General features: G+C 43.3%; 1 protein-coding gene across 5 annotated transcripts in view; it reads right to left on the minus strand.

The window, feature by feature from the left end:
- LOC118694206 (sphingosine-1-phosphate transporter SPNS2-like) overlaps positions 1 to 24,299 on the minus strand; it is a 136,670-nt gene that overhangs the window by 77,349 nt on the left and 35,022 nt on the right. For all 5 annotated transcript variants that reach the window (XR_004981381.1, XR_004981382.1, XR_004981380.1 and 2 more), the window contains exon 2: positions 22,454 to 22,519. Coding sequence is in view for 2 of the 5 variants with exons in the window: in XM_036395198.1 (XP_036251091.1) it covers positions 22,454 to 22,519 (66 nt within the window). In the remaining 3 variants the exon portion in view is untranslated. The remainder of the gene's footprint in view (positions 1 to 22,453; positions 22,520 to 24,299) is intronic.

Genomic DNA, 24,299 nt, shown 5'->3' on the forward strand with positions numbered 1-24,299 from the left:
TCCCAAATTAATAAAACTGAAGTGACACCACAGCAGCTGCTGCTTCAGCTCAACCACAGCCACAAATCTTTTCTATTAGGGCAGCAGTGGGACAGAGGTTGGCATTGCACTTTCCTCTTCCCAATCAACAGCTCCTCTTCCCATTTTCACTTAGAGACATCCTAGAATATTACAGCTCTTGAAGAGACATAGAGTGCAAGTCAGGGCAGAGTCAGAAACCCACTGGGATTTAAGATGAGCTACTGTGAAGGCAGTGATGGCACTGGAGCAGCTGTGGGCAGGTATGGCTCTGGCAGTCCCATTATGGATGAGTACAGCTCATTTCTCCTGGTAAATGATCTCCAGCAGTGCCAGCAAAAGTGGCTCAGTCCCAGCACAGGGTGGAGCTGAGATACATTTCTGCAGGAGTAAATTATCATGTGAGCAAGGGCTGAATAAACAGACACACAGTGAATGCCATCAAGGAGGGAGGTTCTTTTAAGTACAGGTATTTTCAAAAGGGGAACCCATTTGTCTTTATTCCTCCCTTTGTGGCTTAGCCACTGAAACACTGCCTGTGGTGAGAAGGCAGGAAGAGTGTAATTGCCCAAACAGGATGGCTTGGTGTCTATTTCTGCCTCTGGATGCCTGTCCCACCCTGTACAGGTGCACAAGCACTTTCTCAGCCAGCACTGCCCAGCTTTTTCTGTGCATGGCTGGAATTACAACAATGTACAGCATAAAAAGTCTTACATGTCCCACCCAAACACCCACCAGACAAGGAAATCATCCTCCCAAGCCTCTATTGCTGCTCCATGTGCTGCAGCTTCAGTCCTATTTCAGCATTATGGCCAGGGAGCTGCTATTCAGACCCACTTTCCCCTCTAAAGAGCTGCCTGTGTACCCAGGGGAAAAGTAAATCCAACAGTGGAAGCAAAGGAGATGAGAGAAGAGGAAGGAACTGTATATAAACTTTATATTTAACAGTCATGAAAAGCTCCTGCCTCCTGGAACTAGACACCATCACTTTTATTTTTCTCTTCTTTCTCTCCAAACAAAAACTTTACCTGCTTGACATTACAGCTGTTCCCTGGAAAGGCTCTGACCTGCCCAGCTCTCCACCCTGTGATTCCAAAGACACTTGCCTCCATCTCTTCTCTTTAGTGGACTTTTGTTTAGTGGATTTATCAACCCAGGGATAACCTCAGAGAGGGGCTTCTCCTGCCAGCAGGTCATCCACAGAGTAGAATCAAGAAGGAAGAGAAGCAGTGACAGAGGCACACACAGGAGCTGCTGTTCCTCAGTTCCTGGAAGGTTGAGCAGATCACAGGCACCTCTGAAAAAAGGTCCCTTCTTTTGGTTTTGACTCTAAGCACACAGGGATTATTTTTTCCTATCAGGAATAATGCTGGAAAGGTCCAGGCTCAGGTGAAAATAGCTTTTCTACACAAGGATGCTCAACAAAAAAACCCTATTGGGTATCTTTGAGCTTTGAGTCAGCAGAAATCGTGTGTACACTCTAATTGAGTGCTGACAGTGAGCTTGGCTCTGTGGAGGGCAAACCCAGACAGCCTCTGCCTCAAGGGACTGGCATCCACTGAGACACTGCTGAGAACTATGTGCTGAGAGGTTGATAACATCTTCCCAACAACAAATTTCCAAACAATGAGAACACCTAAACAGGCAGCTTGCCCTGGATGGGATGCTTTATGGGTGTGTACAAACCCTGGGATTTGGTCAAGCCACTTCTACCCCAGGGACTTTCAGTCATGAGCGCACGTGTTTCCCAAGCTGCTTGTGACACCAGTTACCATCTACCTGCAATGGTGAATAAAACTCTCCAACATCCCAACCAGCTCCTCTACTCCAAAGACATGGTTTTGCAACGCTTCCCTCTTTTAATTTTTATTTTGTCTATGATTTTATGCTATAATAATAGCATAAATTCAGTACATACAACACATTTAATCACAGGTGAGGCATGGGACAATTTAGAAAGAAAGTTAAACATTAATTTCTATTTTAGGGCTAAGGAAATGAAGACACAGGAGAGTGACCTGCCCATGATGAACTACAGACATCTGGAACACATACACATCTTCCAGCTTCAGCAGTGTCCTCTTTATATGATCATCTCTATGTTGGAGGGATTTCTGAAGGTCTACAACCACAATTAGAAGTGGTTTTTTTTCTTACAGCACCATTTAGGATAAGGAAGAACAAAGATCCTTTCGTGCTACTTAACCATTGAACCTGAACTGTGCCACAGTGCAGGCACAGTGTGGTGATGGGCAAGCACTGGAACTGCACTGCCCAGGGCAGCAGAGAAATCACCATCCCTGGAGTGTCCATAAACTGTGTAGTTGTGGCATTGAGGGCATGGGTTAGTGGTGGAGTCGGCAGTGCTGGATCAATGGTTGGACCTGATGATCTTAGAGGTCTTCAACCTTATTTGTATGATTCAACCTGGACTGTATGATATGACCAAGGTAAAATTGATACCCAATGGTGGGGCAGTCCAAGGCCCCGGGAACCTCAGCAACGTGATTTTACACATTCATCTTTTGAAGGAGGATGAATTAATACAATAGAATTTATTTCAGAAAATACCACCCTGAAAACCATTCCTGCCACAGACATTATTATAGGTACTCTGTTACATTCCTCTGCACATGGGCTTTGTTTTACTTCATTGCTAATTCAGCAGCCAACAGATGGATCGTGTTACTGCACTTTGCTGGGTGCAAAACACAAGACCACCAGGTTCCAGACTCATGCAGACAAGAAGTTTCTGACAAGTGTGAGGAGCTTTGAAACACCATCACTTCCATATGTCATGCAAAGCTGTCACACAGTGACAATGTGGAACACAGGAACATTAAAAAAGAAATTAAAAGCTTGAGAATGCACCAAATCAATTGGAGTTAGGTATATGAAGGTTTGGGTTGGATGTGGTCTGAAATGTTCTCCCAGAACAGACCACAGGACAAAATGGAGAATTTTATAAATGCCTCATTGTGTCCTTGTGCTTGCTCAGAAGGCAAAGTGAAAAGTCCTGCACTTCAGCCACAGCCCAAGGCAGTGCCACAGGCTGGGGACAAAGTGGCTAGAAAGCTGCCCAGTGGGAAAGGATCTGGGTGTGATGGAAAGGATCTGGGTGTGATGGCCAACAGGGGCTGAACATGAGCCCAGATGTGCCCAGGTGGCCAAGAGGCCAATGGCATCCTGTCAGGAAAGGGTGGCCAGCAGGAGCAGGGACACTGTCCCTGTAGTGACCATGGGTGAGGCCGCAGCTTGAGTGCTGCACCCAGTTCTGGGCCCCTCACTGCAGGAACAGCATGGAGGGGCTGCAGCACGCCCAGGGAAGGGCAGCAGAGCTGGGGAGGGGTCTGGAGCACAAGGATGGTAAGATGCAGCTGAGGGAGCTGGGGGAGAGCTCAGCCTGGAGAAAAGGAGCTTCAGGGGGGACCTCCTGGTTCTCCAAACTCCCTGACAGGAGGAGACAGCCCATGGTGTTCAGACTCTGCTCCCAGGGAACAGGGACAGGACACGAAGGAACAGCCCAAGCTGTGCCAGGGAACACTCAGGCTGGACTTCAGGAGGAATTTCTTCACTGAAAGGGTGTCCAGGCATTGGAAGGGGCTTCTCAGGGAGGTGAAGGAGTCCCTATTCCTATAGATGTTCAAGGATCACCTGGACATGGCACTCGGTGCTCTAGGCTGGGTGACAAGGTGGGAATGGGTCAGAAGTTAGGAAGAGAGGAGAATAAATGTTTTGAAGGTGTGGCCCTAACTCCTCACACAGTCTGTGTTTTCCAGTGTGTGTTTCTGTTTCCCAGGACACTCTAGACCGTGTTTCCTCACTGCAGATGCCACTCATCAGTATTCAAGCTCCAATCCTGTCTTTTCCATAGGGAGAACACTGCACCATGAGGTGCCAGTTTTTTCCTTAGCACAAGCTGATACAAAATGTAAACAACATGTTTAGGATGAGTATGTGCACACACAGTTGACACACACAGGGAAGGAGGCTGTGGTACAACACCACTCAGTTCCATTTGCTGAGACAGGGTCAGAACCTGGTTACAAAAACACCACTTCAGAAGCCAGACAAGGCCTGCACACAGCTTGTCTGGCAAGTTCACAATTCACTCAATAATACACAAGATGCAGTGCTTGGAAGAGTTCAGTACTGATAATTCCCCCCCTTTTCCTGACTGCAGAAACAAGATTCTTCCAAGGGTTAGCCCCTATGTTCCCAGCAAAGGATATCCTGAAGTTTGCTTTGTTCACCTTAACTAACAAGAATAATTGCTTCAGTGGGAATTGCTGGGAAATCCACTCCTTGGAAACAGAAAGTAAGATAAGACTATCCAGAAACCCAGCACTCCATTTTTTAACCGCTTTTTTATTAATTTTCTATATTATGTCCATTGAAGCTGCACTTAAAGATTCAGCCACTCATATCTTCATTATTGCTGAAGTCATAAGGAGATAGTTACAGTTATCAATTCACAACACTTCTATATATCTGAGGTTCAATTCCATCCTGCTGTACTTCAAAATTTTTACCTAAGTGTACAGTGGAAAAGCCAGAATTCTACTGTACTGTTTTATCTCTCTGGATGTCCAGCAAATTTACTTGGAGCAGGAGCTGACATGCTGCAAGATTAAATTTTGAACAGCTGTACAGAGACATCATTTAAATAGAAAAGAGGAAACCCCATACTTCTGCTTTTCATTGTGGGAACTACAGTGATCACATTAGCACTGTTTTAAAGGGATTTGGGCAACCCTGAACATCAATAAAACTGTTACTCAAGGGATGGCTCCAGCATCCAGCTCCCAGTCCATCACTTTCCTTGTGCCTGAACTCCAGCCCTGTGGAGCAGCTTTTCCAGTCAAATAGCAGCAGAATGTCTTCTGTGGCTATGAGAACACTTGAGGAGGAACAGACACCACCTCTCCTCATCAATTAAAAAAATAATATTCACATTAGTGAGTTCCCCAGTCTGGTTCATTCCATGCAGGGGAAGAGGAGGCTGTGGCACAGCTGGGTTTCCATAGCAGTGCCATACAAAGCCATGCAGATTATTGCCTAAAACAGCATTAGATTGTTGGCACTTGACAGCACAGCCCAGAAAACGTGCTTTTCTGGCAGTGTTTAAACTCTGCTTTTGCATTTCTTACTGTTCAGAAGTGATGGATTAAATAAGCCAAGGCCAATTCTGTTTTACAGCTACTTCCACTTTGAGTTGTTTTCCTGCAAAATGCTTTCAGTGTGGTTTCATTTAGACTCCTGACCAAAGCTGATGGAAGACTCCTTGATTCAGTGGGCATTACAGCTGAGCATTTTGTTTAGATAGAACTGCTTATGGCTTCTGATGGGCAGCAGAGATCAGAACCTCTGAGCCAATAAAAACACTTCTGCACTAGTAAGTTTACTGCATCCCTGTAATATTTAAGGTTATTACTGAGAAAGGCACAGCAGGCATCAAAAAGAATTGCCAAAAGGACAAAACAAGTCCTTTTACAGTAAAACATTAAACAACTGGAAAAGGAACAACCAGTGTAAGATATGGAGGAGATCTAACACCATCAGTGACAAGGGAAAGGGGAAAACTGAATCACCTCCTCTCTTAGAAGACTGACCAGCCAGGTGGCATCAAATAAGACTGGCAGCTGAAAAATGCAAATCAAAGGAGACCTTAAGTCACAAAACTTAACTAAACACTGGAATTTTAGCACAGGATGCCCCAGGAGCTAAGAGTTTATGGTTTTTACAAAACAGGATGGAACAAAACCCTGCAGGAATACTAACTGAAGGGCTGCTAAAGGTAGCTCCTCTTGTTCAGAGGACATCCTCAGCTAGCCAGATGATTTGGTATACCCAGGAACTACCACCATAATCTTGTCCTGTTCATCTTTTTCTTCCCTACATATGTGATCACAACCAAAGACTGGCTAATACACTGAAAGGATGTGGTCTGGAAATCACAACTATTCTCACAGTATTCTGAAAAAAAAAAAAAAAAAACAAACAAAAAAACAAAATTTAGGAAGACAAAACCGCATCTGCATCATTTCCACCAGCTTGATCAGGCAATAACTTATTAACAGATCCCTGAGCTGCACCTAACTTATATTCCAAAAGCTGGAATGTGGCTCACAGTTACATTTCTAAAACCACTAGTTAACTTTGACCCTGTACATACACAGCTATGAAGCTCCCAGTCAGAGCTTTGTCCTGTTGCAGTTTCTCCTCCATTTGACTTAAGCAGCTCTGAGTGTTTGAGAACCTTCTGGTGACCCAGGGCAGCAGGACATGTCAGCCCTGCCCGGTGCGGTGCTCACACAGTGCGTGACAGGGTCGGTTTGCCATTGTGCAGTCAGTTGCAGGGAAAGTTCATTAACTTAGTTAGCCAATTAGGATGGATTTGTATCCATTCTGGTCAATCCTGAATTAGACATGAGATCCCAGAGGTGCAGAGACTGGTCAATAGCTGTGCAGCACTGCAGCATCATGAGTGACACAGCTACGACATGACCAAAATATACCTAAACCAGTCTTGGCTGCTGTTACAGACACAGCCAGCAACCACTCTAGCACTCATGAAAGTCTGCATCTGAACAAACAGCAGTTTTGCTTTTCCCTTTCTGTGCAGTTTTCCAGGATGTTCTGCCTGTTTTCCATCCCTCTGAGAGCTGCAGTCACAAATAACCCTCCAGCTGGGAAGAGGCTGCTCCTATTTGCCAGGAGGATGAAACACCTACACCCAGGGCTCACAGCCAGAGAAAGGTGTCTTAAAAAAGCATTTAAATAGCCACAAACCCCAAAGGAGCTTTATTTTGTTCTGCTCCCTTCCTCTACTTGAAGAGCTCTTTCTTTAACCATTGCAATTATGACTCTAGGCACACGCACAGCGCCACATCCGCAGGAGCCTTCGGAAGCAAAGGTGAGATCTCCTCAAGGAACTGCTCAGACTTTCCCTTGTGCCAGTGCAGAGCTTGTGTGACCATCTGGAGAGCAAAATCTGGGGCCTGCTGTGGGCTGAAAACAAATCTTGTCTCTTTTCTGGCAGCATGAGCTGGAGGCTGGAACTACAGCGAGTCCCTTGGGGCAGGGACAGGGATGTGCACCTTCGCCCTCAAAGCCTTTCCAAGCACAGCAGACACTTAAACACATCAAGAAAGGACAGCCTAAAGCTGGTAATGCAGGATAATCTAAATCCCTTGATCCTTGAAATCTGCATTGAGTACCATGAATTAGATTTAACTAGCAATAAAATACTTTAAATCTGTTATTCTCATAATAGAATGATGCTTCATTTGTATGAGGTATAAAGAGAAATAATGTTCCTGGTTCCTATTTGAGTAGAGAGGGAAGACTGTTTTCATACTAAAATGAGCTTTGCCATCCTTCTTTACAACAGCACTGCTAATCCTGCATCCTTCCTCAACGAACATTTTAATTTCAAATAATTAACTAGGATGCAATAAGAATTATTCTGTCTCAATCTCAAAATCTACTTCCTGCAGCAATAGAGAACAGGATAGAGAGGAGACACTTCTACTGGGTATTACTAATAAATTCCTTGCTACTGACAACAGTTTCCTCAGAAAAGAGAAAATAAAAACAAGGCAATAGGAAGTGCTTCCCCTTCTCTTTAGAGTGGAATCAAGAGCTCCTCATGTATTTGTGAGGGAGATCATCTGATATGTTCCCATCCCACATCTTTCAGACTTAAGGTTTGTTTGGGTTTGTTTTTTAAATGAAAACCCTAAATAAATGACTGTTCCACAGTGGGAATGCCTCGCTGACCTCTACACACAGCTCTCAGTATCTGCTGGTTGCATTACAGAGAGTTACAAACTCTGCAGGAACCAAACATTCTCTCCCCAAACACGGCCCACGCAGCCGGGGCTCAGGAGCCCGCTGGTCCCTCCCAGCGCCAGGGATTTGGGCAAGGCTGGGACAGGGACTGGTTTTGCCAGCAGTCTTGGCCACAAAGAGACCCCCAGCCCCTGCCTTCCACCAGGGCCACAAGCCCAGGGGATTTTGGAGCTACCAGTCCTGATGGCTACGCTGCTGGGAGCCAAGCAAATGCTGAGAGCAGCGAGGAAAAGCTGCATCAAAGCCTTGAAATCCACACGGATCTGCTTTGGGAATGGGGAGGGGGACACAGCTCTTTGCTGACATTCTCCCCAGGCTGGCAGTGGCACTGATTGATTTCTTTTTAATTATTTTTACAGTTCTTTAGGGGGCTGTTGTAGCATCTATTGTGGGCTTGGCAAAACACATGCTCCCTCTTTGGAAGGGAAAATGGCCAGAGCTGCATTTTAATGATGGAAATGGCTGTCAACTACCACAGCACTGACAGCCTTGGGACAGCATCTAATCTGGTAGGACACAAGGAGTAAATGAAAGTTTCCTCTCAATTTTAATGTCTGTCATTGGCATCCACCAAAGAGAGTTAAAACTGGAGACATTTCTGCAGATTATGTGCTCAGGAAAGCACGTAAGCACAGGCACATGGGCAGGAAATGCTCTGGGGTGAATGAGAGACATGCAGGACACCCCAGATCTTGTTGCAGTGTTATCACCAAGGCACAGGAGCAAAGCACTGATGACCAGAGAGGGAAGGACAAGGGATCACATTCCACTGTGTGTTTGTGCATGTGCAGATAAAAGTGTGTCAGAGCTTGGCAGCAAACTCCTTCCACACCATTTTGCACAAAACTGTTCCCTTTCCAACTCAAGCCATACATCTTCAAGAGTGCTTGTAGCAGATCAGTAAAATGCCATCTTTTAAAATCAATAAAACTCAATAACTAAGGAAATTATCAATCTGAAGGGAAAAAATACAGATTCATCTCTGTATTAGAGCTGACTTCCTTCACAGGGGTCAGTTCACATCTTTCTGAATTTCCAAACACACTGACTTCACCCTGGTCTCACACTGCCTGCCTCTAGATATGTGGAGGAAGGCAAACATTTGTCAAATTAAACTGAATTCTAAGGGATGAAAATATATTACTTCTCATCACCAAAACTTCAAGAGGACATCTAAAATATCTGATTTTTATTCACTTGCTCTGAGATGCAGGCGGTGCCAGCAAGGGGTACTGCTCTTTAAATCCTGCCATCTGCAGCCTTATGCTAATTCACTTTTTTAGGAATAGAAATCACTGTGAAATGAGAATATGCTAAAATTCACAGAAGATGTGGATATAAAAGCCATTGTGGGTAATTGCTTTGGTTTGATGCTTATCCAACAACTCAGAATTGTATTATTTTCCTCAAAGATTTCCCTCCTCCCAGGGCCATTAGTGCTATTGAGAGGTTCACCTTTATTTGCAGAGGAAACACACACATTTCATAACACTGCCCAGCCAATCCTTGCTTCTGAACAGCTTTTTGCTGGTCACAGAGGGAATTTCAGTATTTTTCCTGCTCAATTACCTATTTTTTTTTTGGGTTGCCTGTAAAATGCAAAGTACCTTGTGCAATGACAGCTTTCTATATAAGCTGCCACCCATTAGGGACTGGCCCAAAACCACACTAACTTTACAGGGGAAATTTCTGCAGTGCTGAGTGGGTTTCAATTCAAAGCACCAACACAGAAAGAGAAAAAAAAATCATCTCACTGTGGAATCTCACAGTTTCTCCCTAGCAGCCATGTCCATCTTTCTGCCTGAGGCATTGCCAGTGAATAAATAAGTCCCCCAGTAAGATATCTTTCATTTAACCTCAGGAGACCACTTCATAAGAACACAAGAACAATGACAACAGATCAGAAAACCATGTAGTAGCCTTGCATCCTGTCTGTGGCAGGGACAGCAATCAGATCCTTCCGAGGAAAGTACACAGAATTCCTCTACACAGGCAGCTGAACCACTCAGAGGCTGCCTTCAGCACTCCCAAGAATTATAATGGGTTATCCACACAAAGATCTGATCTTTTAAGCTCAGGTCCTGACAATATTCCTCGTGATATTCATTTCCACTCTTCCTTGAGAAGTTTTTGGAATGCTTTCCAGCAAACTGACCCGTTCTGATTGTTTCTGCATTGTGAGGAAAAAAATCAGAAAAACATACACTCCACATCCTTTTCTGGACATTCATTATGTTATGTGATTTTACATTACCCCCTCTTATTTTTGAGGGCAAGCAAAACAGAACAAAAATTTTTGAAACTTCTCCTGTCAGAAGGAAGTGGAGGGTGTACGTGAGAGTACAACAGGGGCCAGGGCTAGCTGCTCTGGACCAGACATGCTGGCCCAAAGTGGGGTTTGTGTGTAAATGTGCTCACTGTCTGGTTTCATTATGAATCACAAGTCCTCTACAAGGCAAGGAAGGAACCATTTGCTCTCACTTACCCTGAGCCCTGATGTGATTCTCATTTATTACCCATCATTAAACTCACCCAGGCACAGAAACCGTGAGCTCGGACACAAACAATCACCACCAGCTGCAAGAGACAGGTAATAAAGTGCTGCACCATTTCCTAGGCTGATTAGCAGCACTGTGAGGGTCAGAGAGGAGTCTGAGCCACCAGACAGCAAGATCTGCTTTTGGAAGAAAACCAGGCTCCAGCCCCTCAGCAGTTGTCAAGCTGCTTTCTCCTGTGGTAAAGCACACCAGGTAACTCAACCTATTCTCCTCTGAGAGTCTGGCACCTAAACTACAACACAGATATAAAAAACTATCTACTGATTCATCTATCTAGATATAGATAGATAAATAAAGACATCTTTATTTTAAAATACTACAGGCTTTCCAGACAGCCACCAAACCCCAAGTAACAAGATCCACAAGCAGGCCAGAGGCATTTTGAAGATGACCTTAGGACATCCATAATACCCTCATCTCCCACCGTTTTTTATGTCCAGCAAGCTTTAGAGAGAGTCTCACCATCATTCAAGCACCAGTGGTCTGAGAACAGCTCAGGGACCATAAATATTTTCTGCTTCCTATCCCATGCCACACGATGCCCATCAGCACTTCCATGGGCTGATCCATCTATTATTCCTGATGCCAGTAACACTTCAAAAGGCTTTGGCATCACAGAGTAAATGCAAGAAACCATCATCATTGACTGCCATTTGCAACTGTACGTTGAGGACTAGGACAAGAGCTGAACAACCAGCAGGCCACAAATAAACACCTGCAGTGACAGCAGCCTTCACCCCACAGTGAAGAGAAGCCCCAGGATGCAGGGAAGCCTCTCACACCACTGTGGGTGCTGTGCAACAGAATTATTTGCAAGTCAATGTTGTGTGCAGTATTTAGAAAAGCTCCTGCCTCTCGCTGTTATAAATGACAATTTAGACAAAGAGCAAGTGTTTCACAGTGGCTGGGGGGCCTTCAAAAAGGGACAAATTACTTTAAGGAAATTGTTGAAATACTGGTATATCCCAGTGTTTAACTTGCCACAGTTCAGAAAAGGATCACAGCTACACTGGAGAATGAATCTCTGTGTGTCTTACAGAATCTCTGTTTTACACTTGTTATTTCTAAGATTATCACCCATGTGTCATTCCTGACTTGGAAAAGTATTCTAATGCCAAGCTGAGCTGCAGTTCCAGGAATGCAGCTGCAGTTCAGCTTGCAACTGAACTTGCTCCTGTGGATAAAAGAACATGGTATCTGTAGAAGACTCCAGGGTTAATCACAGTGTGAATAGCCATGGAGTGTGACTGGACCCTGTTAAATAATCCCTCAGTTTAAATTTCTTTGGACCAGTATCTTTCTGGGGGAACAAGTACCACTGGGAAGAAAACCACCCTGAAACAAACACTGCAATGCGCAAGGTCTGCGAACGCAATTCCTTCATGCATCATCAATTACATTAATGGAGAAAAGGAAAGGCAATACTGGCTAAATCCAGGGATTGTCAAGGTATTAAAGAAGCCCATTTCAATTAGGTCTAAAAAATGTAGAAGGTGGGCCTGGCGAGTGACCAGTGGCCCATCTGGTGTTGGTTTGTGTTCAGTGCCTGCTCCACTCCCTCCCAGGAGCCCAGAAATGCCCCGAGGCACCAGCTGAGCTCTGCTATCACAGCCCTGTTCAGCTGGAACTGAACCTTGGGGGAACACTTGGCATGGTGCTGCCCCAAGTTTATTTGTCTGGTGACTAGACAAGAAACCAGTTTCTGGATTGTGAATCCAGAAAGAATAAGTTCAGTAAGTACAAATGAGACAATTTAACACATCTTTTATATACAATGCAAATATTTTCTCTGCTCAGTGTGTAATACACTGTCCCAGGCTCTGGAAGGTGGAACATTAGCAGCTGGTAGGAATATCTCACTGGGGAGCTTTTAGTGAAAATTCAATATCCCTTGTATAACATCCTTTATTTACCTCTTCTGCCATAGAACATCCTCTATGAAAACAAGAAAAACTTTGGACAATTTGCTTTTCAGGAAAATGTTTGCTCTCCTCATGTTTTTTGTTTTTTTTTTTCCCCCAGACATACTTTCTTTTAATATTTTCTCTTTGTTTTGCCACCCTCCCCCTCAATATGACATATTTGCTGTCACACTTGCTAATAATTTTCCCCATTATCACATCCATGGGTTTCAAAGCAGTTGGCAGGCAGCAGGGCTGCTACATCAGCCAAAAGCTAGAAGTCACTGAAGGCTCTGGGTGGGTATAGCAGGAATGAATCCACCTACATTTTTATAAGAATTTTCTAAGAATTGCAACCCAATAACTCTTAGAGCCTCTTTCCAGGCCCCCATGACTAAGCCACAGGGCTGAGGCAGTCTCAGCTCCCTGAGCTGTAAGAGCAGTGGTGCCTCACTGGTGCTCCAATGTGACGGTGGGAGATGCCAATTTAAAAATAAAGCAGGAGATGGTGAGAACTAAACCAGCAAAAATCATGAGACATTTTCATGCTCCTGTTCTGTAGTTTTACTTTCAAGAAGACAGATAAAGGAGATGGATTTATCTAGTGAAATACTGCATGGTTCTCACTGTAATTACTGTTTACATCAGCTCTTCTGAAATAATATCTATTTTTAGTATCAGGCTTTTAAAAGATTCTTAGCTCAATCACTAATTTTGAGCTTTTAATTTACCCTGGGAGCAATTTTTCAGGTGGAATTAGTGCCACTTCACTTTGATTTGCAGGCACAATTAGTAAGTTAAGCATTTCTATATCCTAAACTACACCTGGAAAATGGAAGGCTGCTTTTCAAAAAAGCCCATATGGTTAAATTGAATTGAACTCAGTAAAGACTTTCTTCTTTTCCTTTTCTTTCCTTTTTTTTTAATTGGTGGTAAAGTTATTCTTTAACTCACCCATCTTTCTTAACATGACTCGTTCTGTCACAAAGGCTCTCATGAAACAATTCCTTTCTTTGTCAGACTTTGTCAATGATTTCTAGTGCTCAAGAGGTGTGGCCAAGGGCACTACAAGAATTTTATTGTTATTTGTACTCCAGGTAGGTTGGACAAAACCACAGGATGTTGAAGACACAAACACAGTGCTGACAACTGATACCATCAATTGCTGAGGTGACCAGGACCACTCACAGCCCTGGATGAGGCAGAGCCAAGGAAAAATACAGTAATTGTGAATAAGGCAGAATTAAAAACAAAGAATTCAGAGCATACTTCAAACATCCTTCAAGGAAAACAAAACAAACCCAACCCAACCCCAGACAGACAAATCCTCTGCTGAAAATGTCACTGTGTAACTCTTAGCAAGGTCAGCTTTAACAGGCATTCCTCAGAGGCTGTCAGGGGATCATCCTGCCTCCACAAGCTGATGATGCAGACAAAGAAGGAAGCAGGCAAATGACACAGAGAAGAGAGCACCTTGGCCACCACTGTCAGTGGAATGATCCCAGACACAGGGTGGGATTGTTGGGGTGCCCTGTGCAGGCCAGGAGTTGGACTTCATGATCCTTGTGGGTCCCTGCCAAGTCAGAACTCTCTCTGATTCTGTGAATTGTAAATTCATAGAATTTACAATAAATAAATCAATTAAAGCTCAAACTGTTTTACCTGTACTGCCTCCCTAATTCACTTCCAAGTCCACCCCAATAGTTATTTATTGTAACCATGCATTTAAAGTTAGTGCAGCTTCAAATAAGCATGTTTTTGTAATTCCTTAGCTCTTTAGGGCAAATCTTTGCAGGAAAGGTCTATTACTATTAAAGTTCTCACTTCAACACCACTGTCCCACAAGGAAATAAATTAGAGGTGCCTCATCTCCAACTCAGCTCACCTACAAAGAACAAGGGCAATGATGCAGTAGGAGAATATGTAAAGTAAGTCTTCTGTAAACATTGGTGGATGAAAGGTTTGGAAGGAGCAAATGGTTAAAACTGTTCAAATGTTTAATTACTAATAACCTAATGCATAACTGAGGGGGGAATAAAAGACATCAGAACTGAACTTTCCCTAGAAATGTCCTTTCCACTGAAAACCAAACCACTTCCCTGCTTGCAGCAGCAAAGACCACAAGAATGTGTGTGAACCCCTCCTTCTACTACTCATCCCATCAAAGAACTGTTTGTTTTTCACCTGTGATTTAAAAACCTGAGCCTTCCACAGTCATTTGACTACCTTGAAAACAACTGAAGAGAGTTTTAGCAAAAATGTTTATATACATTTACATAACTGTACATGTACAGTGAATTAGGGTAAGTAAAGGAATATGATCAGTAATATTTTCTCTCCAAAACTAGGCTTCCCACATAATTTAAGCAGAAAATGGGTCTTTGCTCTATAATCTTACATCAGCATACAGGAAACATCCCCAAATAGGTGCATGTACTGGGAGCAAGGGGAGAGCATGGGGAGATTGCTACAACAATTCACCATTCATGCAAGTCAGGCTTACTGGTGTTAATTGGAATCTAGTTCTGCAGGCTGCTAACACTACCCAATACCACGAGGAATGTTCACTTTTTACATAAGTGATGCCCTGGAATTCATTTGCAAAGCCAGGTACGAGTGCCTATGAATGAGTCACTCCTCCTCAGGTGCATTTGGGTCTTTATATGGGAATCACTGCAGCCCTGCTGACCTGTTCTTGCTTCTGCCATGGCTACAGATCCCAGAATTGTGGCCCACAACATAACAGAATGTTCTTTCCAGCCAGACATGTAGCAATGCTACTTTTATAGCGATAAATCACTACACAAATTTGATTGTAAGGATGCAGAGTGGTCTGGTACACAGCCCAAAAGGTTTGAGAAGCACTGGTTTGGAGGAAAAGTCACCTGGAACTCCAGACAGGACATCAGAGAAGCAAAACAATTGCATGGACTGGTCCAGGACCCCAACACTCCCACTCCTGCAAACACAGCCCTGGATGCCTGCTGTGTTACAGGAACCAGCCTCAGGGCTCTTCATTCCCAAACAGCACCTTCAGTGCTCCAGAGTCCTTCACACTCTGTCAAGAATATTTGGGGTGTCCAAGTGATCCCTCTCTCAAATCCAACAGTACTGTGTCACCTTGGGGATGTCCCAGTGGGCACAGACCAAGCCTGACCCCTTTGTCACCTGAGCTCACCCAGCTGTTCTCATTCTCACTACACCATACACTGCCCTGCAGAACTGCAGGTCTGTGCTCTAAGAAAACTGAGAGTTCTCCAGGTGTGGGAGACGAGACAAAACCAAAACAACCTTAAAATAAATCTTTTCAGAGAAAGCACTTGAGGCTCCCCTGGGATGAAGCATGCTAAATATATAAAATGTACTATAAAAATTAGGTCTATTTTCTCACTCTCAGTTAATAGAAGACCCTGATTCAACTTCACTTAAGGTCTAGGCAAAAAAACCTTTCTCTTCTGAGCTAACACTTACCTTTACATTCGGCCCAAAGTGTATCAACAGCAACTGATACCATACTGAGGCCACACACAAACACTCCCCTGGTCACCACACTTGAAAATTAAATTTATAGGCACAGTGAAAGCAAGAATTAAAGATAAGAAGCTTTTCCACTTACTACCAAAAGCTTTTAATGCCACTGAAGAAGGGGAGGAAAAAAAGTAACCTACTTATAAGGTTTTTGAATATAAGTCCATGCTTCCTTTGCAGCAACTGGTAGCCATAAAATACATAATAACTGATAATGTAAATGTTCATCTCCCTCTTTCATAATCACAGCTACTGTGGTAATGAAAAAAGTCAAGGGAGCCAGACCAGCCCTTCTGAACTATTTGTGCACAAAACTGTGCAGATACCAGTTACATGAGACTGCACTGCTGGTACTAAGAGGAAAGTGTTGTTTGAAAGTATTACACAATACCAACAAAAATCCTGTCTTGTACTCTACAGTGCTTGATTCAAATTCTGAGGTCTGAGGAACATACATGGGGGGATGGACAGGCTGTGTTAAAAGATGTGGGACTTTGGGTGGAATAACAACTACTTCTCTAAAATCTGTGGGAAATCTTTCCCCTCATTATTATAATAAATTGCAGAAGTGAAGACAACCCTGGCAAGAGGTGTCTGAACTACAGCCTGAGGGAAAATAGGCCAATTTCTACTAATAGAACAGATGGCCACAAGCAGCAAAAGTGCAAGTTTCCCTCACAACACCCAGCCCAAGTACCTGAAAGCCAATAGTGAGGACAAACTTGCCTTGTGCTAAGCAGAAAGACAGGATGGGGGAATGAATTGTTATCTTGTGCTACTGGCCATGCATTATCAAAAGTGAAGATATTGATGTGAAGATATTAATGAAGACAAGGCAGTCTGGAGAGTTTCCCTGCTCTAGTAGCCTGCACTCACTGCTGCCACAAAGAGCAGAAAGACAAAATACAAGAGCAGCTGAAGCACTTCCCTCCTCTCAGCAGGAAGCAAGGATACCTTCCCTTCCCACCCTGACCATTTCATCCTCCCCCAAGAAGATTTACTTTGCAATCCAGGGCTGTCCAGTGAGAGCACAGGCTGTAAATGACATTTTTATAGTTCAGTCCTTGGTGCATGGGCACTGGGCCAGGGCACAAACACGTTTTCCTCCAACCTGCTCACTGATTCAAGACAATACTCTTCTCCTTCTTGATTGCAGAGGCATTTCCAAATAGGTTTAAGTGCTTTCATGAATCAGACCCTCAGACTGCCATGACTTCTCAGGAAATCAGACTGTTCTAGCACACAGGAAAAAAAGACTGAACTTGTAAAGGATGTAGGTGGGAAATGACCAAGCTCTGGACTTTGTCAGCTCACTCCAGTAAAATAAGATCAACCCTTGTCACAACATTAATGAAGGCATATTGAAAGTGCCCTGCTTTCTCCTCTTCATTGCTTAAACTGACCTTGCTTAATCCCTACATCAGCAGAATCCTACAGAAGGTAGAAAAATGTCAGAGAAAAGGACTCAAAGTCAGGGATGGAGGGGGAAATGGGGAGAAAGGTTTTGCTCGTTGTTGAAAGGCCTTGGAGGATCTCCTGGCAGAAAGAGAGGTCCACCTTGTCCTGCCACTTTGAGCACCAGACTGCCAGAGAAGTAACCTGGATCTAAGAATGCTTAGTGCTGCTGGAAGCAGGGTAGGACATGGTGGACCAAACCATTTGCAGTCAAAAGAAGAGCAAGCACAAAGTATTCTATAAGCATTCTATCTCACCTCCTGGCTTGGACACCTGAGGAACCAGCTCCTTGGGAAGTGCTCAGGCGCAGGAAGCCTTTACCCAAATGGAAAGCCCATGAAGTTGAAATAGAAAACAGAAAGTGTTTAGATTATGATTTTCTCTGTTCTAGAAAGAAGACCAGTTAAGTGGTGGAGTAGGAAGCAAAATGTGAAGATGTAGTCCAGTTCTGCAGAGCACAGCTGAGGAGAAAGTGTCCCTTTAGGGAGAAGCAGTGGGAAAAGAAACAAGCAGCACCTGCAACTCATGTAATGTACACATATTCAGGGGTAGCACCTGGAGAATGTGGTTTCTGCATGGAATAAATTAAAATGTTAGAGAAGTACAGCTGCCACCATAAGCCAATGACAAGAAGATGGGAGTCAAAGGGAACTGAATTTCATCAAGTCTGATTTATCCCACCATTGTGCTGCAATCCACTATGTCAAGACCCATTCTCAATGCATGTGTTTATAGCTTGGTGGGAACAATCACAGCACAAGAGAGCTGATTGTGCATTTGTGAGGTTGTAACCTCCTGAAAGGTTACACCATGTCAGCTCAAGAGGTAGGGCAACACAGGAAGATAAAAGTTCCACTTTTCAAATGAACAGAGATTGTAGCTGGAATTGACCCTTACAGGAAAAGTGAGCTCACAATAAGATTTATGAAAAAGTACCTGGCAATGCTTGGCTTTCTGGGAAATCAGGGGCTGAAAGGCATCTGGGGGAATGCCCATCCCTCTGCACATGAGGAAAGATAAGTTCCTTCAGAGCCCCAGTTATCTATGATTATTCACCTTTTGTGAGTCCTTGCTGACCTCTCACCTCCTTACATTTCCTGGCTTGTGACCTTACACTGCAGACTTCTGCCTGCCAGGGTTTCCTCTAATGACATCTCTATGCTCTTCCTGGAGACAGACTTTCCCCCTCTGCATTTCCATGGAATCCTTGCAATAACCCCCATTTGATACCTCTCAGTTTCCCCCTGCAGAAATCCCTGAGCTGGAGCTGTCTGGGTTGGAGGATGCCCAGTAACAAGCACCCAATCTCTGGGTCTAAACATTAACCTCATTAATTAACTAATTAATTCATAAACTAATGCTGCATGTTCATGAACAGGACAGTAGTTCTCATCCTGGCTCTGCCTCAGACCTGCTGTGCCACTTTGGGCAGGTAATTTTTCCCATTTGGCTTTCTTGGTTTCCCCATGTATAAGGCCCAGCCTTATAAGCCCTCCTGATATAAAAGATCCTGAAATCTTCGGGCAACAAACTGTATCATGAGCCAACCACTGCTATTATTAGAGCTCTTGTGTGCTACAGAGACACTGGCAAGAGACACAAAAGCAAAATAAATTCAAGGGCAGAGAGAGCAGACAGAGCAATAAAGCACAAAAATTGTAGAAGGAAGAGAAAATAATCTAGTCAAAACCAGAGCACAGCACTGGGGCATTACTCCCATGGTATAGTGTATATGGAAGGATAACACTATTCTGAAGCAGTTTAAAATCCAGCTGAAGCAGTACAAATCCAGTTGTCCACCACCTTCTTAGTCTTTGTGTTCCTAGTGGCTGTAGCTCTGTAGCTGCTCCTAACTCCACACATAGATAAGACTTTTTGTATGGCTGGGTTTATAAATGTATTGACTGGATACAGCTGAACAGCTCAGGTAGGCAGAGATGCTCTACCACCTGAGTTCAGCCAGGCTTATCCTTTCTCTGGCTGGGAAAAGCAGCCAGTAAGAACTGAAAAGCACAAGAAAGCTTGGATGCAGACCTTTGGGATGGTCAACTAAACCAGTATTTACACAACTGCATATGTAGTGCTTTAAAAGGGAAGATCAGCACACAGTTCCCAGCATCATCTGGAGATAAGAGAAGCTCAGATCACCAGTTTTATGGGTGCTACTCTTGAATGCTAGTGAGCAAGCAGCACTTGTGCTCCATCTGTCAGTGTGTCCTCTGCTGTCACTGGATGCTTGCTGTAGAGCAGACCATGGTCTGCTTCTTTCCATTATGGATGAGGCTGGATTGTCCTGTGATTTTTCTGTACAGAGAACTACAGTGTATCTATAACCAGTTTCTCTTGGTTAAAGAGCAGCTTGTATGTCAGGATTAATATAAATGAAGACAAAAATCCTATTTGTGTCTGCAATTCCTAAGGAACAAGTCACCTTTGCTTTCCAGACAGCATGAGAAGCTGAGAGTATGGACTGGTTTGGAAGTGATCAGAGAGATACCAGATCAGCTGTGCCTGCCAAGAGTGGGGAGTGGATGAACACAGGGTCAAACATTATCCTTGGCAGATTTCTTTTCCCCGCTTTCTGTTTGGATTTTCAGAACCATTTCCTCCTAAAAATTTGTGCATCCTTGTTTCTCAGTTAAAAGGCTTTTTGAATTTTTTAAAGTTTTTTTCATTTTATTGCCTTTTTGATGAGTGATATGAACTGCATATATACTACATTTCACTCCCCCTCATTAACGTTGTAAATTAATTTAGGACTGATTTAGATGCAGGATTAACAACCTGAGGACTAATCCACTCTTTATTCAGAGGGCATAATCACGATGAGCAGTCTTTCATCTCACATCACTCCATTAGTTAGCAGGACCATCTCATGGGAAGCAAACAATATTTGTATGTCTGCTGGCATAGGAACTGTTCAGGGTTAGGGCAGGAGAGTGGGAGACACCTGGCCTGGCCCCAGCTTTGCTCCAGGCTTCTTCTGCAACCCTGGGCAAGGGCTTCTACACTGCACCATTTCCCCTGATTTTACCATTGGGAAGTCTGGTTTAGAGAAAAGACAAAAGATTAGAAGAATGTTTGTGGTGGTTTAGGGCAGCATCTTTTATTTAAGCAGGATTAAGGATACCTTAGTGGCCCTGGGCCACGGGCCACCTGCCAACACAGAAACTTGGGAGGCTGGAGGAATAGATTTAATAAGCCTTCAGTTACATGCCTCTATCCTTATTTACATGAAATGGTGTTCTATTTTCTGAGCACTCTTTTCCTCTGATAGCATTGTGATTAGTACATTATTATCTATATTGCAGAAGCAAAGTCAAGTCCTCAGTTTTCAGATCAGCAAAAAAAAGAGAAAAGACTGCTTTTCTAAAAGCAAGAATTACCTGTTAAAAACTGGACACACTCAAGAAAAATCCTGCACTATCTCAGTGATGCTGTTTTCAGATGCCCCGTGTATTTGCTAGAGAAATAAATAACATATCTTGCAATTAACAAATGAATATCCTGCTGAAGTTAGCTTTTACTGGCTGTCAATGAATAATCTTCAGAAGGATTTCATCCACTGAAGTGAATAAAGATTAAATATGTGCTTTGGCAAGTGTCCTTTTCCACCAGAATATTTTCTTGAAAGCACTTTGTGTCTAATGATACATTGAGGACCTGTTCCCCTGAGTACAATAAATAAATACAAATAATTGCTGTAGAAAAGAATCTGACAGACAGGCAGTGCCATTTTGGGCATAACTGATTGATGCTTTGTATAATCAGTGACACTTTTAAAGCTGAAACCTTCTGTTCTGGACACATGCTGCTCACATCAGATGAGCTGAGCTCTGCTGTCCCACAAGGACAGCATTTTGTAAAAATTTAATACAAATTGTTATTAATTGTTTGCATTACAACATTACCAAGAAGCTGCAAGCACAGATGAGGACCCTGCTGTGCCATGGGCTGCAGGAAATAAAAAAGGAGGGGATATTGCAGTGGTTCACATTGTTTGAAATCAAAGACCAATTGATGGAGCTCCAGAACAGTCTCACCTTTAGTGAGATCATAAAGAATGAATGATATTCTACAATTCAGTGTTGGCCACAATTTCACAGACAAGCTCCTGACAGGTGCTGGGTATCCACCATGATAGCATAGGAAAACATGTCATGCTGGCACACTATTTCAAAACCTAACAGAATTCTCACTTTTTCAGAGATGTAATTGTTCCAGCAGAGTTCCCTCAGACAGATGACAGTGACAAGACAGCTACAGCACCACAAATCCATGACTCTAATTAATAGTTCTGTAGGAGCTTTTCAAAGCAGACTGTGTTCTTAAAATCCTGCATTTCTTACAAATCCTGCTACTCCTTTCTACTCTCCACGAGGATCCAACTGTGCTGTGGTGTCTGCATGAGACTGACTCAGTGTCAGCCTGTGCAGCTCACTGATACAGGCCCTCCTCTAAACCCCTCAGCACCAGAGGCCACAGAAGCTGAGCTTCTGCCTAAAGATGCCTGAGACATGAAAATGCCTGCTCCATTAAAAGGACATCAGAATTGAAATAATCCTTCCTTACACAACAAGAGAAATGCTGGAAGCTAACAGCAGAATTCCAGGGCTGCTGTTAATCCATGAGTTCTCATGGATGCAGTGGTTGTTAGCCTTGCCTACAGCTTTCATCCTCGGGTTCTTGCCCCAGTGAGTTTTACATTTTCATGCCACACCATGCTCCCAGGGACTGTCCATTCAGCAGATTCTCTGTCAAGCACTTGAAGGGCAAAATACATCACACTTATTACCAATTAAATAAGTGAACAGGATCCTGGTGTTGGTTTATCATGAGTTTTCTAATCTAGGGAAGGAACCATCTCCTGTTTGAATTTAGTTTCTTGTAAATAAAATAATTATTGGTCCATTCTACACTCAAGTCATTCTGAGACCCAACCTCCTGCCCAACAGCAAATCAAGGCCAAAAAAACCCCTTCATCTTCATTTAGCTTCCCAGTAGGAGTGTACTTATTCACCTTTCTACGAGTAGATTTCACAACCAGTAATGCCCATGCATCAGAATGAAGAAATCTTAGGCACCCATCAGACAAATGGAATGTTACAGAGAGCAGGGAGAGAGGAAACCCTTTCTTACCTGTCTGCAGCAAGCCAGCCCCACTGTCTTTGACTCCAAAGTGCTGCTGGATGTCCAGTAACACACCTACAAGGAAAACAGAATATGCTCAGTGCCTTCAGCCTTTGACAAGCATTCAACTCAAACCTTTTGTGATGCATCAGCAAAGCTTCAAATGCCAGTTTAAACACATAACTTCTAAAGGTTGTACTTTTTTTTTTCCCTACACATGCACTCACAGTAATTTTGGGCTACTACAATAAAAGCAGAGGTGGGCAGATGCAATATCAAACAATGAGCCTGGGAATTAAATCCTCATGAATGGAAACTGGTCTTTTCTTTCTGCTTAAATAAGATCAGACTTTTCTTTTTGTGTGGTTTTTTTTTTCATAATCCAGACCTCTTACTTCTGTTATTTCACAGAAATACAGGGAAACTGATTCTGCACCTAAGGTGCTTCAAATGGTTTGACAAGACAGATTGAATCCAAGACAAGTTTTAACAAATCTCTGCTGGGAGGAGATATGACAGATTGATAGCAATGATGAAAGGTTTCATATTTAACTAGTTCTGGGGAGTTTCTACTTTCAAAGCCAATATAACAAATATATTTAAAATACCTTAGTAAAGGTGGGTAAGTGACCAGATGCTCAGATTTAAAGCAACTACAAGCAGAACCAAACCAAATCTTCTGTCTTCCTTCAACCCCAATATATTAATTGGCACAAGCAAAATTAACAGGTTTTGAAGTATCTACACATTCAACTAGATTTAACATTTTTGTACCAAACATTTTCACACATGTAACATCAGGTGTATGGGACAGCCATGGTTTTGTAACCAACAAACCAAGATGAAAACCCAGAGCAGAGCTTCCATAGCTCATTTGGGGGCACTCAGGTTTGCCAAGCCCTACGTGCTTCAGTGGTCTCAGATGCAAAGCCATAGGCCTGGATATTTGTCAGTGGTCCAAATAACCAGCATCTGACTTCCTGGGTCTGGAATTGAGGCTGTTGCTCTCTTTAGATCTGGGACTTCCTTGTTTTGACCATTGCCTTCCCCAAACCTGAGTTATGCAAGTTTCTTTTCTAAAAAGAAGAAAACCATTCTCCAACTACACTCAACATCCACAGTTCACCTCCAGCTCAAATTCTGATCCAAGGCTTTATCCAAAGTCATTCTTCTCATCTCTGCAGGTTACAGAAATCAGCAACCTGAATCACTCACCATAAATGTCCCAGCTTTTGGGACTGCCAAGATCACACTAAATGACAAACACAGAGAGATAAAAGATCCAGAGATAACTATTCCCAGAAGACATCTGGGACAATGCCAAGGGAATAGGCATAAATTAAAGATACTAAAGGAAAAGAAGAAGATGGAGAGAAGGAAAGAAAAAGCAAGAAAGCTCATTTGAGCTATTCTGTACTATTTCTATATCACTGTTCACTCAGGACAGGATTCAGGTGCGCTTCAGGCCTCATTATCTGCCCAGAAACATTAGTTCAATCTCCTGCAACACCTCCCACTTCCCAATTCTCTCATCAGACTGCTTAGCCCCAAACAAGAGGGCTGAGGGTGGGGAAGGGTGTGACCCTAACTAATGTATGTCACTACTGATAAAAGTGGGTAGATGCAGAGCCAGGCTCCTCACACTGGTGCCCAGTTAAAGAGGCAAAGGGCAACAACTGAAATCTGGCAAAGTCCATGTAAACATAAGGAAATGAATTTTTACTGTCAGAGAGGTCAAGCCTGGATGTTCAGAGAGGTTGTTGGTTCCCCATCCCTGGAGATATTCAAAACCCAACAGGACACACTCCTGTGCAACCTGCTCTAGCTCACCCTGCTTTTAGCTTGGATTAGATGA

Source organism: Molothrus ater, chromosome 21, assembly GCF_012460135.2.
Source record: "Molothrus ater isolate BHLD 08-10-18 breed brown headed cowbird chromosome 21, BPBGC_Mater_1.1, whole genome shotgun sequence".
NCBI classification, from domain to species: domain Eukaryota; kingdom Metazoa; phylum Chordata; class Aves; order Passeriformes; family Icteridae; genus Molothrus; species Molothrus ater.